The sequence below is a fragment of the Hydra vulgaris genome, chromosome 02 (assembly GCF_038396675.1).
Source record: "Hydra vulgaris chromosome 02, alternate assembly HydraT2T_AEP".
Classification (NCBI taxonomy): domain Eukaryota; kingdom Metazoa; phylum Cnidaria; class Hydrozoa; order Anthoathecata; family Hydridae; genus Hydra; species Hydra vulgaris.
The window spans coordinates 8,351,569-8,371,714 of record NC_088921.1 but is presented as its reverse complement, the minus strand read 5'-3'; the positions used below and the strand labels follow the sequence as shown (position 1 = coordinate 8,371,714).

Below are 20,146 nucleotides of genomic sequence, written 5' to 3'. Positions count from 1 at the left end.
ATGCAAGACATTCTATTTGAAAACTGGTATTTTACTTGAATTTTATAATTTTTATTTTTTTCTTTTAACTTTTTTTTTCTTTCTCTTTTTTTATTAATGTATTTACACTGAATAGCCTTTGTTGCTCTAGAAGACGGTACAAATGATTCAATAGAAGTAAATACATTCTTTGTTTATGTTTGTCGAGCACTTCATACCATTTGTTGACCAAGATCAAAAACCATAAGATCAAAAACCTTTATGATGGTCCTGGCAGTCATTTAACATATGGTACTATAAAAGCCGCAATGGACAACCACATCCAAATTATTGTTGTTGAGAAACACAACAAAAAAATATTGATAAGACAGCTTTTACAGGATTAAAACAATTGTGTCAGACACTCTCTCCAGCAAATGCTATAGCAGGATTTCGTGGTACAGGTATCTCACCATTAAGTAAAGAAAAGATGAATAACAGGTATTGAATCTCTCAATCAATCACCTGAATGTTATAGCTCAAAATCTCCAAGATTACAAACACCAAGATCAGCTATGGGAGAAGCTTTAAGGTCAATTATATGTCCTAATGTATCTGCAGAAACAGCAACAATAATTGAACAACAAAAACAAAAAAGGAAGAGTGTACAAGCAAAATGTGGAGAACTCCTCACAAATGAGACAGTTAAACGATGGTTACTTGAGGAACAAAAAGTCAGAGAGGAAAAAAACTAAGTTAAAAAAAAAAGGAAAAAAAAACTATTACCTCTACTGAAGTATCAAAGAAATACCCAAAAAGATCTAAGAAGTGCCCAAAATAGCACGAATGTTACTATAAAAGTGTAGTGATCAAAAAGATAGTTATATTTTATAAAACACTTTATTAAAACATGATTTCTGTTTTAAATCATCATTTTTTTACTTTTTATTTGACCAAGTTTTTAATTTTTATTGTTGTGCCGTGTATGTATGCACTTTCTTTTTCAATAAAAATAACTTAAGACTACTTTTTAAAATAAAACCTTGTATATATGCTATAAAAAAGGTGCATACATATAGAATGTATGTCAGATTTTTCATAAGCAGAAGTATTTTAAACCAAAACTACCAATATTTTATGTAGTCCCACATTACCCCACTACGTGGGGTAATGTGGGTCTATATAGGCATCTTCAAATAAAGGTTCCCAAGACTTATTGATAGTATTTTAAGTAATAGTTTTTTGTTGAATTTGTTTAGTAGGATGTCCAATCATGATTTTAAAACATCTTTTGTCAGAAAGTCGATACCTAAACATTGTTTCTTTTAACTTAAAGTCAGAAATAGCTAAATATAGGTTCAGATTACCCCACCCTGCCCTAATGAATTAGTAATCATTATCAAAAATTATAACGTAAAGAAAAAATAAAAATTATCAAAAAAAAAAAAACAATCTTCCAGCTCTACAAATGCACTTTCTTCTTTCTTTTTTAATTGATTATTTAATTTTTCTTACTTTTTCTTTTTATTTGCTTATTTCACTTTATTTTGTTCTTTCGTTTTATTATTATTTTTTTTTATATTTAAGTTTATGAAATGTTCATTTTTATTTTTTTTCTTAAATTTGAAGTTCTTTTATATATATATATATATATATATATATATATATATATATATATATATATATATATATATATATATATATATATATATAATATATATATATAATGTATATATATATATATATATATATATATATATATATATATATATATATATATATATATATATATATATATATAATATATGTATATATATATAAAAATATATTTTCCTTTTTGAATGATTTTTTGCTTTAAGTTAATTTAGATGATGGTTGATGAATTATTTGTGCTTATAAAATAGATAATAATTCCTTTTGTAAATAGTTTTGTTTTTTCTTTATATTTATCTCCACTTTTCTCTTTTACCGTTATAAAAATGCATCCGCCATTTGCAAAGACGTTAAAAGGATTAAAAAGCATTAATGGTTTTAAAGAAATCTCAATTTAAAGTTGACTGGATTTTACTATGCCTGTGATTAAAGGTGGAGTTGACACATACCAGGTTGTCAGATGTTACTTGTGTTGGCAAAAGAGTAACCAATCACCATTTACACTGTTTTAGAAGTTGAAGCATACAACACTTATATTTTATTCTTGTAAATTCACCTAATTTATAAAATATAGGGATTCACATGGAAGAATAAAATTTCAATGAAAGGGATTATCAAAAAGTCTTCTTAAAAAATGAAATGCAAATAACAACCTTACCGTTATAGTTGCAATAGTAATATTTGCCAAATAATTCCAAAAAACTATCTATATAATCAAGCAATTTCAGAGAGGCACAAAAAAGATTCTTATTGTTGTAATGACCTTTAACATTATTGAATCCTTCCTTTCCAATCGTAGTATAAAAGTTGTTCTCGATGGACAGCACTCTTCTTCTTATTCTGTAACTTCAGGGGTTCCTCAAGGTTCTATCCTTGGCCCTATACTCTTTTTAATTTGTATTAACGATCCTCCAGATATTTTCACATCTAAGGTGGCATTGTTTGCTGATGATACTACTATTTATTCTTGTCATGATAAGAAGCTAACACTCTCTGATTGCTTGGAGGGGGCATTTGAGCTTGAAAAAGATCTCACTTCTGCTAAAGCATGGGGCTCACAGTGGCTGCTGATAAGTGGCTCAGATAAAACACTTTTCAGCCAATCGTTATTGCAATAATTTAAATCAAATGTGTTGCAAAATTAGCATCTGCTAAGGTTGCAACTCTTTATTGAGCTTTACACTTTCTTACTTCGAATTCTATTTTCTATCTCTATAAATCTTAAATCCGTCCTTGTATGGAATACTGTTACCATATCTGGGGCGGATGTTCTAGTGATGCCCTTTCTCTTTTAAGCAAGGTGCAAAAACGCATTGTAAACATAGTTGGGCCTACTCTTTCAGCCAACCTCCAACCATTATCACATTGTTGTAATGTTGCTTCTTTTTCTTTTTTCTACAAATACTATAATGGGCGCTGCTCTAAAGAGCTAGCATCTCTTGTGCCATCTACAAAATTCATTATCGTGTTATTCATCATTCAATAAAGTCTCATCCTTTTTCTGTGACTGTTCCTAAGTGCTTCAAAAACTCTTATTTGTCCAGTTTTTCCCTCGAACATCAGGTGTTTGGAATTTGCTTCCTTCATCTTGCTTTCCTGATATATATAATTTGCTATCCTTTAAGTCGTCTGTCAATCGTTATCTTGCTCTACAATTTTCATCTTTTCTCTTCCAGTAACTTCCAACACTAATAGTGGTTGCTTGCAGTCTTGTTGGAAGCAAAGATGTTTAAAAAAAAAAAAAAAAAAGCACACAATTGAATTTGAAAAGTTTTAATATTTCTGCATAAAAATATTAGGTTGGGGTAGTTTAATACCCCAACTTTTTTTTCCTGTCGCTAAATATTTTGATATTTTTTTTATAAATATTTAAAGCATGTAAATTTTTATTAAAAAGTTTTGATAGAGTAGTAGTTAAAAAAGTCATTAAAAAAACTCTATCATTATATTCTATCTATCTATATATATAAGAACTGTATTTATTTTCTGTTGAACAAAGTTATATCTATTTATTTTATCTATATATATATATTAGAACTGTATTTTTAGTCTGTTGAAAAAAGTTAATTTCAATACACATTAATGATAGAATAAAGACTATAATCAATTTAATGTTATAACAATAATATCAATTTAATGTTATAACGTAATATGGGTTATGGTCGGTCTGTTATATAATTAGTTTACTAATTATATAACAGACTGACCATAACCCATATTATGTTATAACTAATACCCTTTTAGAAAACCACCTTCAAATTGAAAAAAGTAATCCATCTGTTTTTTTTGTTACAAATTTATCTTTTCACTTAAATTTAAAAACATATTTTTAGGCTGAAAACAGATATTATTAAGGTGAAAACAAATAGAAGAAATTTTTATAATTAAAGATTTTTTAAAAATTATGTTTAATAAAACAAAATATATTTTTTATTGTAAATACAATTCTTTCTAAAAGCCCTAGCTTCAAAATACAAACTAAGGAAACTCAAACAAAGCCTCTGCATGGACAAATTGAGCATGATACTACCAATGACACAGTGAGGTCGTGGTCATATTTTTTTACTTTTAAACAAGATTAAAATAACTAATTTTTTTGTTTTGTTTTTAATATCATGTTTATAAGCAAAATCAAAATAAGGTATCACTTGATAAATGAATATAACAAATTTGTGTTATTCAATCAAGTAATTCTTAAGAGAGATTTCAGAAGTTTTGTAGTCACCAATGATAATGACCATTGAAAACCAATGATCACTTACATGAGCAACTGACAAGGTAGATAAAACTAATGATTGTAACATTATTTAAGGAATCTTAGCTAACATAATACTAAATTTAATTTACAGTATTCTTTTACAATGTAATAAAGTCATATGAACAATAATCACTGAAATATCTGTCTCTGAAACATCCATCACCATTTCTAACATAATTTTAAGGCAAACAAAGGATACTTAATCCTGGTTGTTAATGTTAGATAAAACATAGAATTACCTTTCTTAGCAGAAAATTTTGTAGAGCTTACTGGTGAATTTGAAGTTTCTAAATGATATATAAAAAATTGATTTAAAAGAACATGAAAAAATAATGACGTTGATTTATAGTATTCTTTACCGCAACCTAATTAAATATTAAAATAAAATTTAAATATTTTAATGTCATGAAAGTCACAATCACAACAAAAAATCACTAAAAAATATAAAATCATTTCTATTGTACTTTAAAAACAAACAAAATATATAATTTCATCATTTCTATTGTACTTTTAAAACAAACAAAACTGAAAATCAATTCCGGAGAAACAAACTAAAATTTCCTATTTTTATGTCAGAGTTTGTTGTCTTATAGCACTTGATTAAGTAAAGGTTAGAGATGCACAGTGAGCCCAGATGGAAAAATTTTGGAAATTGGATCATAACTAATGGTCAAGATATCCTAGAAAATTTATTGAGGACTTTTTAGAAAGATATTTTTTTGCTTGTTATAGGAAAGTTTAAATTTTTAATATTAAACTAAACTTGTGGACTGGGTTCACTTTTTGAAGTTAAATTTTTTTTAGATAACAATTAAAAAAGTAATATTTAGACTTAATAAAGAGAAAATTCAAAAATTTAAATAACTTCGGGGTCTGGTTGATACTGATCTATTAATAAGAAGTTTAGTATTTAAAAACAAGTATTCTGTCAAATTTGGATTTAAAATAATGCTAGTATAATAAAATTATAAGGAAAGAGTTCTAATGTTTCGAATTTGCAACATATATTTGAAGATAAAAAGTTAAAATAGTAAAAAATGTGAATAACTTTATAATTAATCATAAGGTTTTCAAACATATCATCAAAATATATCTTTGGTTTTGAAAACATACGCTCAGATCTGCTTGTATGGTCAAATCAACCACAATCTTGTCATAACTTTGGAGGATGCGAATGGATAGTTAACTTAATTTGACTTAACAGTTTTGTCAGCTTTAATAAATAGTGTGAATAAATCTATTTCTATGATGTATTTTACATTTTTATTTGCCTCCATTAGATTTATTTTTTATTTTACCTCTGCTGAAACAAACACAAAATCATATCAAGTAAACAAATTAAAAGTTAAAAATTTTCATATTTGTAACCAAAAATAAAATATTCACATATTTTAAGAAAAAAGAATAATCACTGTTCAACATTTTTAAATTAAGTAAATTAATAAAAGTACTAAGTTGCCTCAGTTCCCCTTAAAATATTTGAAGAGAAGAAATGTTAAATATTTTTAAAATATATGACACAGTAGAGGCAAGTTAGCACTTTTAAAATAATCTAAGATTTAATTTAATTTTTTGTAAAAAAAAACAACATAAATTTATAACATAATTACATAATTAAGTTTTGAAAGCTTTGATAAAAATAATTTATAAATAAAATAACACATTTGTTATTTATTTATTTAAAAATCTATTCCATATCAAATTAAAAACAACTTTTACAAGTTGGTTTATCAATTTTCATTTTGAATGGAAACTAACCGAAATTACTAAACTTTTATAGATACACAAAAAGATTGGAAATTCATCAACTTCAAAATTGCATATCATCACTTAAAAATTAGCTAGAAACATAATTTTTTATTTATTCACAAATTAATCTGACTTTCTGAATAAATAATTTTTATAGACTTTCTCAAAGAACTATATTTTGTCTATTTCCACTTATGGGCCCACTGTAAGATGGTGTCCAAATAAAAAATCCCCTGCCTTTAGAAGATCCAGCATTCAACATTCTAAACTAGAAACAACCTATTATAAATAAATCTGTACCAGCCTAAGAAATGAAGAAAGGGTGCGAAGCTGGTCAACAGATACAATCTGTTCACCCTTTAAACTGAACATAAGATAGGATCAGAGACAAGACATATATCAAGGAGAGAAGGTATTAAAGTCACCAATAAAAACAATATTATAAGAGTTGTAAAGAGAAAGGGTATGGTCAATTTGATCAGAAATTACATCTAAAAGAGTGTAGTCTCGGGAATAAGAAAATTAAATATGTTTTTAATATGTTTAAAATGAAAAAAATAATTTCATTTTTTCATTTTAAAAATTTCAAAATTATTTCATACTTTGTCATTTTGTGCAATTTAAAATTATCACATTACTATTTTAATTTAAGATTTTTATTTTAATTTCATTGTAAAAAGTATTTTTATGCTAAAAAAGGAAATAGAGGGCTAACATCCTATGGGGAGCATAGAGTATGGATCTGAAATAGGGACAAGAACAAATCCCTTGTTTTATTGGAGAGTTGCCTCATATAGAAAATGCTCAAAAAGGATTAGAAAACATTTAATAACAATTTGTACTTTGTTAACCTAATTTTAGTTTTTATTGAATATTTTTTGTAAGCATATTTGTTTCAGTATATTATTTTGTTATTTCGTATAAATTAATTATAAATAAAATACAATTTTTTTGTATATAACATGGAGTTCGAGCAAACAAAATGATACCGGAACTAAGACATCTTGAGTATGGAAAACTAGAAATTTTGGATATGACAACTTTAGAGACTCAGCAGCTAAGAGGTGACTTGATCCAGCAATTCAAGATATTTAAAGGTATCGAAAAGATTGATATTAAACAAAATCAAGCAATGAACTCTATTTGCTAATCAGGTCCAGCATCTAACATTAGAGGAGCTAAACATCGATTGAAACCTGAATTGGTTAGAAATTGTATGAAAGGACAATTTTTTTTCAGCAATAGAGTCGTTTATGAATGGAATAGTCTACTAGCAGAAGTCGTTCAATCAATTACACTTAACAGCTTTAAATCAAACATGCAACCGGTCAATTTAAAAGCAATAGCAAACAAGACAAAAATCAAGAAAGCTTATTATTAACGCTTTTTTATTTAAAACTGAATAGTAATTAATATATACAGGTTTTCATAGATATTGTCTGGCAGATATTGTCAAGGACATTTGGATCAATTCGTGTCTAATCAATCAAAAATATATTTTCAGAACCATGACATCTCAGATTTTGATGATTTTTGGAATACAAGCTTAATGAAGAAAAACTTCACCAAAATTTTAAAGTCTGACTCCTAAAAGTTTCAGAGATATCAATACTCAGTCCCAATCTCCTTTTTAATTGTTTTTATTAGCGCCATTTATTTTTAAAGGTAATTTTATAACACAAATAGCTTTAACTTAGGAAATACTTGCTTAAATATTACTAAAAACTTGTATAAACCTATTTTTTAGGAAGAGGAGCTAAAAATGATGACTAAAACATATGATTCTGAAATTTTTTCATAATGTTCTTTATGTAACAAACATAATACAAAAGAACTGCATAGTTTTTCTTTTTCGAATCTAATTTATTTGCATTGAAAAACCCTTGCAGTTTTTTTGTAACAAGGAATTTAATATATATAGAAACAAAAGAAAAAACTTCAAAATCATACCATTTAGGCATCTTAAGACATAAATGGTATAATTTTGATCTTAAGACATACATCTTAAGGTGCCTAAATGGAGCATCAGAAAACTTAATAAAAGTGCTACCCCATTTTGAAATTTTTTAGTAATTTAGCCATCATTTTTGAGTTCCTCTCCCTAAAAAATAAGTTACAAATTTTCAACACTATTGAGCAAGTATTTTATAAGTTAAAGCTAATTGGGTTATGCAATCAGCTTAAAAAATTAATGGCGTGGAAAAAAATGATCAAAAAAGAGATTGGGACTGAGTATCCATATTTCTGATTTCGTTATTTATTTTTTTTATTATGAATCAAAGATTCATAATGAAAAAAGTTGAATTTTTAAGATTTTATATTGCGTCTTTTGGTTAAAAAGTAATGCTGATTTAACAACATTTCGATTGACCATGGAAAGTTCTTAGATTTACTTAATAAGATATTTTTTATTTATTAGGTCAATTTAGACAAGATTAATAATATAATCTCGTATAAATTTGACTTGATGTTTTAAATAAAAGATGTTATTTAAAGTTTGTAATAAATTTGACGTTTTAAATAAAAAATATCTTAATACACTTATTAGGTAAAAATGATCAAAATTATTATTTAAAAAAATTTGAAAAAATTCATGTTTGGATTGGATTTATTAAATAATAAATTAATTCCCTCATCCCCACTAGATCTAGGGTTAGTGGGTGTGGTAATGTTTTTGTATATTTTTATTCCTAGGCTCTACATAAAATATTTATGATGAATTGTGCAAAAAAAAAACTCCACAATTAAACCTAGTATAAACGAATGAAAGTTAACTTGGCCCTAAAAACCCTGCATCTATCTTCATGTATCTGTGGTAAACATCAAAAAACCCACACTATCTCCATGCATCTGTGGTAAACATCAAAAAACCCGCACCTTTCTCCATATATCTATAATGACCATAGTAAACATCAAAAACTAAAAAATTTGTTCTCTATATTTTCAAAAACACATTCAAAATTATATTTAAATAAAAACTTACATAATCAACTATAATTTTAAACTATTTACTAAATATAATATAACTTATATATATATATATAGTATATATATATAATATAGTATATAATATATATATATATATATATATATATATATATATATATATATATATATATATATATATATATATATATATAATATAGTATAACTTATAAATATAGTATAACTTTGGTATTGGTAACATTAATTTTTTACTGAAGCCCAAAAGATTAAAGTAACAAAAAACTATCTATCTCATAAACTATCATTATCTCCATGCAGATTAGTAACAAATATATAATGTTACTATTTTGATAACTTTATTTTTAAATGTATACTATGCGACTGAGACTTTTGCAGAATTAACTTTTTATATACTAATTTACTTCCAACAAGGCTGAAAGCCTTATCCAAGTTTTCTTAATATTTTATGCAGTACTTGCTAATGAAGTTTTTAAATTTGTTAGTTAACAATAACTAAAATTTATTAAATAACAGCCAGGCCCTTACCATGCGTTCAAAACCCAAAAAGATTTGCAATTATTATATTAAACAGTGTTATCTAAAAATCTTACATATAACAACTGCTTAACATTTTATTAATTTTTTAATTATTTCATTACATAAAAAAAAAAGATGGGTTAGTACTACATGTTGTAATACACATTAGGCATCAATCAAAATGGCATCAAAACCATCCTGAAAGATTTAAATCCTTGAAACTGCACAAAGCAGCGTGTAATCAAAAAGTACTGGGTACTTGTAAAAGGAATCTTGTTGAAAAGCTTTGAATTAGTAAATGATAATGAAAAACTTAAGCAAAAATGTACAGCAAAATCAAAAAAAGTTTAAAGCAAAATCATAGCAACAACAGCACTTACTCTCAAAAAAATTCAACTAGTTTCTAAGCATCTTTTAAAATATGTACCGAATTGTCAAGAACAAACTTTCAACAAAGAACTAAAAAACCTGTTTGATAAAGCTAGTGTAAATGCTGTAACTGTAATCACAAGCAATGAAGACATGGATTTTCTTCTTGCACAGAGAAACTGGTAGAATAGGAATAATGGAATCAATAAACATGATCCCAGCTGCTAAAAAAGCACTAATTGAGCAAAGAAAAAGCCCGGAAACACTGGAACTGGCGCACTGAACCTTGGCAAACTCAAAAGCTAAAGAAGCAATGCATCTTCTACATTAGTCCAGTTGGAAACGTCTGACAGCAGTACTAGAAACAAGAAATTATGTGAAGAGAATTCTGGTGCTTTGCCTGGAGATATAATTCCAAAACCAATGAAGCAAAAAAGCTCCACAAGAAATGTACCCATTGCTGCACTTTCTTTGGATTTAAATAGGTCTAAAGTTTCTGACAGAAATGCAGTGTTTGTGTTGACAGAGACATTGAGAGCCCTTGGGCAAAAGATTATTAGGTGGTCCACTTGTTGTGAGTGCATAAATCACTGCACCTAGATTGTTAAAAAACTGAAAGCTGATTTTAAAGAAGATGCTTTCATTGCTGTTAATTGGGATTGCAAGCTGATGCAAGATTGACAATTAAAACTTATGTTGAGTAACTCCCTGTCATAGTCTCTAGATTAAGAAAACGCAGCAGTTGACTGTTGCAAAAGTAATAAATCTCAAGCAAGACTGTTGTAAGTGCCTTCGAAGAATAGGACTTGGCAAAAAGCTGTTGGTTTGTCATTTGACATAACTGCCTCAAATTTTTTTCTTTAGTTTTGTGTGTAGTTTTGCCTGTTATAAGTGAAAATAAGAAGATTTTTGGAAAATTATAAAGTTTGACCCCCCCACCGCCCTTCTTTTAAAGTTTTTATCCCCTCTGCCGCCTACTATTTCAAAATTATTTACTTTTTAAACTGTGATTTTAGGGGAAATATATAAATGTATTATTGCAATTAAATATGTTTTGTATCAATAACGATCACTATTATAATTCTAAACTATGTATCATAGCTAATATTAGTAAATATAATTTGTTTGAATTCAATGATTCTCAAAAATTATTAAATAATATTATTCGCAATGATTGAGATGAGAAAATTTTTTATAATGATTATTATTGTTACATACATTATTCAAATATATTTATAATTTATATTACTTTTTATCTATAGATATAATAGCACACATAAAAAATATTCGATCATTTATGAGCAATAGTAAATTGAGGAAAAATGATGAGAAGTTTGATAATATTGTTGGTAAATTATCACCAACCCTTGAAGCAATGATGTATTGTCAACTACCAACAAATGGAGATGGTGTAAAAATTAAATGGTAAAAAAGAAGTTGCATCTGTAGTTTGGGAAAAAGTTAATGTTTTTTAAAAAATGGCAGGAATTCCAACTAAACAGAAGAAAGATATTGTTAGAATGATACTGCATTTGATTTATCTTAGAGAGAACTTGATTAAAAATGCAAAAAACAAAAAATGTTATGCAATTCAACTTCTGAGTTTTACTAATAAACTATCATCGTTGTTTGATATTGCAGCATCAAATGCAGAAAATTTGATAAGAAAAGATATCTCCCGTAGTATCAATAGTCAGATCTCAGATATAGATTTTCTCTCAGATAAGCGTCACTTAAAAAAAGCAATTTTTGGGCCCATTAGACAAGAGTTATGCTATGAAAGTAAAAAGAATGGAGGAAAAAGAGAAACATAAAATCAAGGCTATTTTTTTTTATCCATTTATTTAACCATGAAATATGAAAATATACAATAATATTTTATAAACTCACATAAATAAAGTTAGGTGTCACTCATATTGTTAAAAACAAGTCAATGGAGTGACACCTAAAAAGAAAAAAAGCAACAAAAAAAAACATAGAATTATAAATAAGAAAAAAAAATTAAAAGGAAAAAAAAAAAAAAAAGAAAGAAAGGAAAATAAAGCACTAATAAATAAAGATGATATTAATAATTGCAATAATAATATAATAAAAATAATAATGTGAATAAAAAAACAAATAGTAACTATATCATGATAAAAATTAAAACTAATGAAAAAATAAGTTTATAACTATGACAGAAATTAATAAAATAAACATAACAATTGCAAAAATTAGGACAACAACCATAAAACTACTACTACAATTGAATCACTATCACTATCATTATAAATAATATTAATAAGATTTAAAAAGCAAAGTTAAATAAATGATAATAGTAATATTAGTAGAGTTAAAAAAGACAGTATGAAATAAAAGTAATAATAGTTTTACAAATACAGTAATTTAAAAAAAGCAATAACAATAAAAGATAAAATTAATATTCATTAAATATATACTCAAATATTAATTTCTTAATTTGGTTTCGATTGAGAAGAAGAATGTTGGTAATAAAAGGGTATTTAGTTAAAATCTTTTTTTTATAAATGATATTATTTGGTTCCAGTGAGAAACACATTGATGTTTTATATAGCGCTCAACATATTTAATAGTGTTGAAAAAGGAAGTGTGCAAGTTAAAATTTTTAGTATTTCGCGTGTAATATTTGTGTGTGTCACTTTTTAATTAAAAAATTATTTAAAAAAAGCAATAATAATAAAAGATAAAATTAATATTCATCAAATATATACTCAAAAAAAAATTTCTTAATTTGGTTTCCATTGAGAAGAAGAATGTTGGTAATAATAGAGTATTTAATTAAAATCTTTTTTTTTATAAATAGTATTATTTGGTTCCAGTGAGAAATTGATGTTTTATAGAGCGCTTGCCATATTTAATAGTGTTGAAAAAGAAAGTGTGCAAGTTAAAATTTTCAGTATTTCGCATAAATATGAAATTTTTTTGAAAATAACATTTGATTAAGTGTTATTAAACAAAATTACACAAGAAAATTATAAAAAATGTGAACATAGTTGATTATTAAAAATTATTTTAGTCCTTTGTGTCATTTTTTTAGAATTTTTAAAATACGATAAAAAGAGCGGCAGGGGAGGGTCAAAATGAAAAATCAAACATGAAAATTTTTTAATTTCTTTTTACTTTTAGTAGATAAAAATACATATGAAACTGATTGAAAATCTAAAAATAGTCAAAATTATGTTGTTGTCACAAGTATATATATATATATATATATATATATATATATATATATATATATATATATATATATATATATATATATATATGTATATATATATACACACACATACTTGTAACAACAACAAAAAAGTAATAAAAAATTATATACAAAAAATGCTATGGAGTGTCTGCTTTGATAACATTAAGGTTTATTAGAAATTTATTTTCATGGCAAGCTTGGTTCCTTTGTTAAGCAAACTTAATGGTGATGTAAAAATGTGGTATTTTTCTGTCAAGCATAAATTGTAAAATTTACCACCAGATTTGTATGGCTCTGCTAGATCGAAAATATTACATTTTAGTATAGATTCTAAAGCTTTACTTTTGCATTCCCACACAAATTTAGAAAGTTCAGTGGAGTTATCCTTACTTTCATAAACAAAAGAGTTTCTATGTTTATACCACCTGTCTTTCAATTTATCTCAGTAAGGCCAATGTAATAATATCCTTTTTCTTCTTGGTGAGTTTTTTATGTTACAAATATAAATAAGATTATTTGTAAGGAATTTTTCATTGAGTGTGCAAAAGATGGTTTGTCGACAATTGCATAATTAATTGGTATTTTCATGAGAATTAAATAATATACTTTTATTATGAGAAGTAATAATATTCTTGATGTTTGGAAGGCAGCTATAACTAACCTTTAAGTTGTTTCAGTTAAAAAGTTTGTGAAGTTTGTGGCCTTTAGGGAAACATTTATCAATTGTACTCAAAAGTAATTTTGCTACGATTGTTATGATGTTGAGGAAATAAGTTGGGTTAAACCAGATAATAATTCTTTTTTGAGATTTTGTATTATATTTTTAGATATTTGGAATAAAATTGATCTTATCTTTGAACCCACAAGAATTGAGAGCATTATTATAAATGGTGCTCCTTTGCTTGAAGATATATTACTGATCAAAATCAAAAGCTTCTTTGCTTGAAGATATATTACTGATGCGATTTGGGATCATTTTTGATCGTTTCATTTCATTTATCATGTCATTTCATTAATCATCATTTTCAGATTATTCATAAATCATTTCTTTACTTGAAGATATATTACTGATGCGATTTGGGATAATTTTTGGTATCAATTTAATGACGCTTGGTCTCAAATATCTTCAGTTATATTAAGTAATTACAGTTATGACGCTTAAAAACATTAGGATGCTTAAATAGATATTAACATTTTTTCTAGAAAACATTATGAATTAATATCAGAAAAACAATGTTGCTTATTTTTCTAATGTATTTATGATATGATACAAAACATTATAAAAAATTATTTTATTTTAAATTTTAAAAGACTAATACTAAAACATCTTTCAAAAAAAAAATAATAATAAAGTACATATAAAAATATTTGTGGATTTTTTTCAGAAAAAAGTAAAAGACCATATTCAAATAAAAAGTAAAAGACTCATGCAAGATCTTGAATGGCTTATAGGGCCACCACACTCTTGTGATTCTCAACTATATGAATGATCTTTTCAATTTTCTTGCTGCTAAAGTGGCTCTGTTTGCTTAATGAGACAACGGTATACTTTGCTCAAAAAAGTTATAAGATTATAATTACTTTAGCCAATCTTAAATGCGATCTCTCTTCTAAGAAATCTCTAAGGTACTCCTGTTTTAGTTTTTTTACACCTCATTCCATTCTATAGCTCTATAAATCTAGTATTTATCTTTGTATGGAAAAGTGTTTTTATACTTGGGTTGGAACTTTTAATGATGCTCATTTTCTTTTAAACATAATTCAAAAACATATTATAAATGCAGTTAGACTTGCTCTCGCTCCTAAGTTTTGCTTTTTCTATTTTCTAAAACTATCATGGTCACTGCTCAAGCAATGTACATCTCTCACACATCTCTTGTTTAATCTCAAAAACTTTTATAATACTTTTTTACCTCAAACACAATACTTTAGAATATAAATACTTTAGAATATAAACACAATACTTTAGAATATAAATACTTTAGAATATAAACACAATACTTGCTGTCATTTGGTTTTCTTTACTTATACAGTTTACAGTTTTTAAAGTCTCAACCATTTTCTTGTTATTTAACTTTCTTCTGTGTTTTCTGTTAACTGTCAACTTATAAAATATTGATTGCAGCTTTATTAAAAGTAAATTTGTTATGAAAAATATATATTAAAATGTATAATTTTGTCTTGTAAATAAAAAGACAAAATTATACACTTTTAATATATAAATCATAAAAAGGATTAAATTTTAAAAAAAAAGCTATCGGTAAGAAAATTAGTAAATCAATAAAAAAAAAGACTGATATCAAAAAAAGTGGAAGCTAAAGCTAATACCATTTATTTAATCCAGCACACACAATATATATATATACTTTTTTGTAACTCACCTCCCCAAGCCCAAGAAGGCCACTACAGATGAGGAGGCTACATGTGGTTATAAACCTCTCTCAACTCTATAACTCCGAAACACGAACCTTGATGAACAAGGCCGCTGCGCGGAGAAACAAGTTGAGCGCAGTACTACCAGGGACGTGGTGGGAATCAAAATCGGAACCTCTCGCTTATGAAGCAAGCGCTCTACCACTACACCACTACTGCATAATATATACATATATATATACAGGCCTTGTAAAGAAGCATTACGCTGATTGCATTTTACATACAAAATGGTTTTACCTATGCACTAAACCATTTTTAAACATCGTCACTTCTAACAAGGCTGGAAGAGAATAGATAAAGCTAATAAAGCAAGATAGCGAGTAACAGAAAACTTTCAATAAAGTAGATAGCACAAAAGAGTAGCATCTATTATAGTATTTAGAAAATAGAGAAAGAGAAGCAACATTATGATGTTTGACAATGATTGAGCCACTTTCTTATTGTCGCAAGATTGAATATAATCTCCAGTTCAATCAACCAAAATTCATTCTTACTTGGCTTGCCATTCAGCAAAGTTGCATCTTTTTACTGTATCTGTGCCTAAATGCTATAAAAATTTGTATTCATTTAGTTTTTCTCCTCCCACATCAATAAAACCTCAAAACTTTTACCAATCTTCATGTTTTCCGAACTCATACAACATGCAACATTTTAAGACTTTAATTAACCGTTTCCATGCTCTTTAAACCTTTTTCTTAGTTTTGTATTAACTCATAACTTGATGGTAGTTGCTTGGAACCTTAAAAATTGGAATGAATTTTTTTTTATTTGAGCTTGTATAGCAAATATCATCAAAATCTAAGATGGTATTGTATCAAAACAATTTTGATTTGGTTGAACTGACATGGAATTATCAGTATAACATGTAATAAAAATTTTCAATATGTTTATAATATACCTTTGTTTTACCGAGTGTATGAAAATAATCTAAGCATAACTTGATTCCTCACACAGCAACATTAAAAAACTATTTTATTTTATATTTATTAAACAGATTTTATACATTATGTTAAACTTGACATCTTTAAATAAAGATTTTTTCACAAATAAATTTTTGGGAAAGAAACATTGCAGAGCAATTGTCAGTAACTATTCCTATAAATAAGTCAAGATTAGTGGCTACAAAATAGAGACACAAGATACATCAACGCGATAAGGTGCTACAAGTAATGTTTAATATTACCTAAACTTATAGTTATTGTATTTAAACCTTTAATTGTAGTAACAACTTGTACATAATAATTGTAGTAACAACTTGTACATAATAATTGTAGTAACAAATTGTTCATAATAAGCAAAACAAAACTGTAGAGAATCTTTTTATTTTAGTACACAACTTTTATTAGTAACGAAACAACTTGTACATAATAAGCAAAACAAAGCATACTGTAGAGAATCTTTTTATTTTAATACACAACTTTTATTAGTAACGAAACAACATAGTAAGAGCAATGCATGAGTATACTTTTATGTATAACTTTTTATTATTTGTTCAAAAGTACACACTTTGCTTATTTAGATAAAACATTTACTTCATACAAGGAATGTCTGTGGTTTGAATTCCACCATTTTTATTTTAAAATGTAATAATGATAAATTTTAAATAAAGGTGAAAAGTTTAGGAAAAGTTATGAAATTAATGAATAATTTCTAAAATGTAAAAAAATCAAATAATAGCTATTATTGTTCTACGGTTATTTATCAACACAATGTTTTGTGTTGAAAATTATTTTTTAAATGCAAAAAATTAACTTAGTTAAATAAATGCTGAGTAACTAGATAATCCAGGCATTATACATAGTTTATTGAAATTATTACTAATATTTCAAGTTTTAAAATAAAAATTTGCTTGATATGACTTTCAGACTTGAAAAACCTTAATTTATTCAAGTGTTTAACTTTTGTTATGAAAAAGACACACATGTTACTTCAAATTCAAACAACAAAAGTTATACTAGATATATTAAAGAGTACTTCTTTTGTTGTTTAAAACTAATTTTTTACATCCAGCAACACAGCCAAACAAATGACCTATGTTAGCATAGCATAATATAGCATCCATACATAGGATTTATATTATCTTCTGGTTCTAAAAGCTAGCTCAGATTTGTTACAGAAACAAATTTGAATTAAATTACAGAAACAAACTTGAATTACTTTGAATTTAAACAAAGTTTGACTAGAGATATTAAAAAAAATATTGGTGGTTTTTTTGTTTGTTGCTTAAAACTAACTTCATGCTCTGAAACACTTTTTGTTTTAATAAATTTTAAAGCATAGAAACTTGAAATTTTGATTCAAAAAATATACTGGGCCTTATTCAAAACTTTAAATGTCTTTGAGAACAATTCTACAAATACTGGAACTCTTAAAGGTGTGCATGAATGAAATTCACACCTTTAAGAAAATTTCATATGCTTATGTTAAAATTTTTTTTTGTCTGTTTACAAAAAAAAAGGAAAAAGAGAAATAATATTCACAGGCCTTGTTACGGGATTTCGCTGCGTAGCGCATTTCTAAGTAACTCAACAGCAAATATATTTTGGATCGTTAGAAGTTATATTGCTTCACTAGCGTCATTTCAAGTACCGCATTTTAATTAAAGTTATTTTATTAACGCGTTAAAAATCATACAAACAGTTAGTTTTTTTCTCACTAGAACAAAAGTTACAAATAAAATCTAAGTTCTTATTTAATAAATCATTTTTATTATTTTTTTCAAATATGAACTAAATTTTATTTTGAAAAAAATATTCTTTTCTTGAAATGTAAAATAATGTTTGTTTATTTTCTTATGATTTTACAGTTGGTTTTTGATTATTTTATTAACTGTTAATAAATTTTTTCTTATTTAATTTGTGAACTCTTTTTAATAATATTTTTAAACAATAAAGAGTTTTTTTTTGTTGTTTATCAGTTACCGATAACATATTCGTGACCATAATTTATTTTCATAAATTAAACGAACGTCGTTAAAACTTTACGTTATTGAATTAACAATAAATAAAATATCTTATTAATAAAATATTTACATTAAAATAAATCCTGCATTTTTTAAACTATTATGACAAAAAATAATTTTTACATTTAAAAGGAATTTATATATTCAATTCCTTAAGATAACTTAAAACACTTTATTTTTTTTAACAAATTTTTATCAACAATAAAAAAAATTATTAAACAAAAAATTATTAAACAAACTTCTTTAACAAAAAATCTATTAGTTTACAATTGCGGTTAAATGCTTTTACTTACGACTTTAATTTTTCAGAATAAACGTCACATAAACGATATCAAAAGATAATTAAAAATATTCTAAAAGATATAAGTTTTTGCGTAACGCAAAACTGCTGAACGCGTAGGCAAATCGCCTTTTCGCAAGCAAAATGCGAGCTGCGTAACGCTTCTTAACAAGGCCTGTATTCAATACAGCTATTATACGAATTGTCTCCTGAAAATTTGTATGATACTGTGGCTAACTCTAGTATAATGCATGTAAGATGATTACCTATTGGTTAATGACTATACTAAAGGGTGTTTCATATTTTATCAATTTTTGAAATTGAACTCGCGAATCAAAATTTCCATATAAATTGACCATCTATATGAAAATAAATTGAAGCATAAAAAAAAAAATTATAATTTTTAGGGTTCTTGCCAGTTTGATTTTGGGCCAAAAATGTTAGGTGTTTCAAACGCCTGGCAAGGACCTTAAAATTTATCCTAATTTTTTATTCTTTTAAATATTAGATGTTAGATTGAATATTTATCACATAAAAAGGACATGTTGAAAAAATTAAGAAATTAGTCTACAGAATCTTCTGAAATCGGTAAAAAATCCAAATTTTTCTTTACAAAAACCTACTTTTTAACTTGTTGGAAATCAAAAACATATAAAAAATGTTTTTTATTTCCTAATAAACCATTTTCAGATGCTGAAAAAACAATAACCTGGATATTTTTCATATTAGTGTCAAATGAGGTTTATATAGGTCTTTAAAAAATTTCTTTTTTTTTTTTAAATTTCTTTTTAATGGTTAAAAGTGGTATTGTCGTTATTAGTTTTGTTGCGTCAAGATTACCACGAATACGGTAACTCTTCAACTTTAAATGATTCTCGTGGTTGCATAGTTGTTTTTGTAAAAAAGCAAAAAAAAAAAAGAATAAAATGCTTAAGTATTATTAAATAAAAAATTATTTACAATTTAATATTTCATCATTAAATAAACGTTTACAAAACTTTATTAAAAACTATATTTATAAACTCATTAAAAAACTATTATTTATTTTGCAATTGCTTCATATACTGATTGCAAATCTTCCTTAGTTTTTGCCTAGTGAAGATTTTCTCTCCTTTGGTGAACAGCAAGTAGTACCTCCTGTCAATCGTCTTGATTGTGAACATTGTTTACAAAGTCTGATGAACTTTAATAGATCTTTCAGAAGCGTTGTTAACCACTGCAAAGTTGGAGACAAATTGGGAAAAAATCTTAAACTGGTCAACATACTCCCTTAGTGGTGCCGGT

The 20,146-nt window shown here is 26.0% G+C and overlaps 1 protein-coding gene across 2 annotated transcripts in view; it reads right to left on the bottom strand.

The window, feature by feature from the left end:
* The window catches only part of LOC136076708 (NACHT, LRR and PYD domains-containing protein 1 homolog), a 66,840-nt gene that overhangs the window by 31,945 nt on the left and 14,749 nt on the right, over positions 1 to 20,146 (bottom strand). For both annotated transcript variants that reach the window (XM_065790073.1, XM_065790074.1), the window contains exon 3: positions 4,609 to 4,656. In XM_065790073.1, coding sequence (XP_065646145.1) covers positions 4,609 to 4,656 — 48 coding nt within the window. The remainder of the gene's footprint in view (positions 1 to 4,608; positions 4,657 to 20,146) is intronic.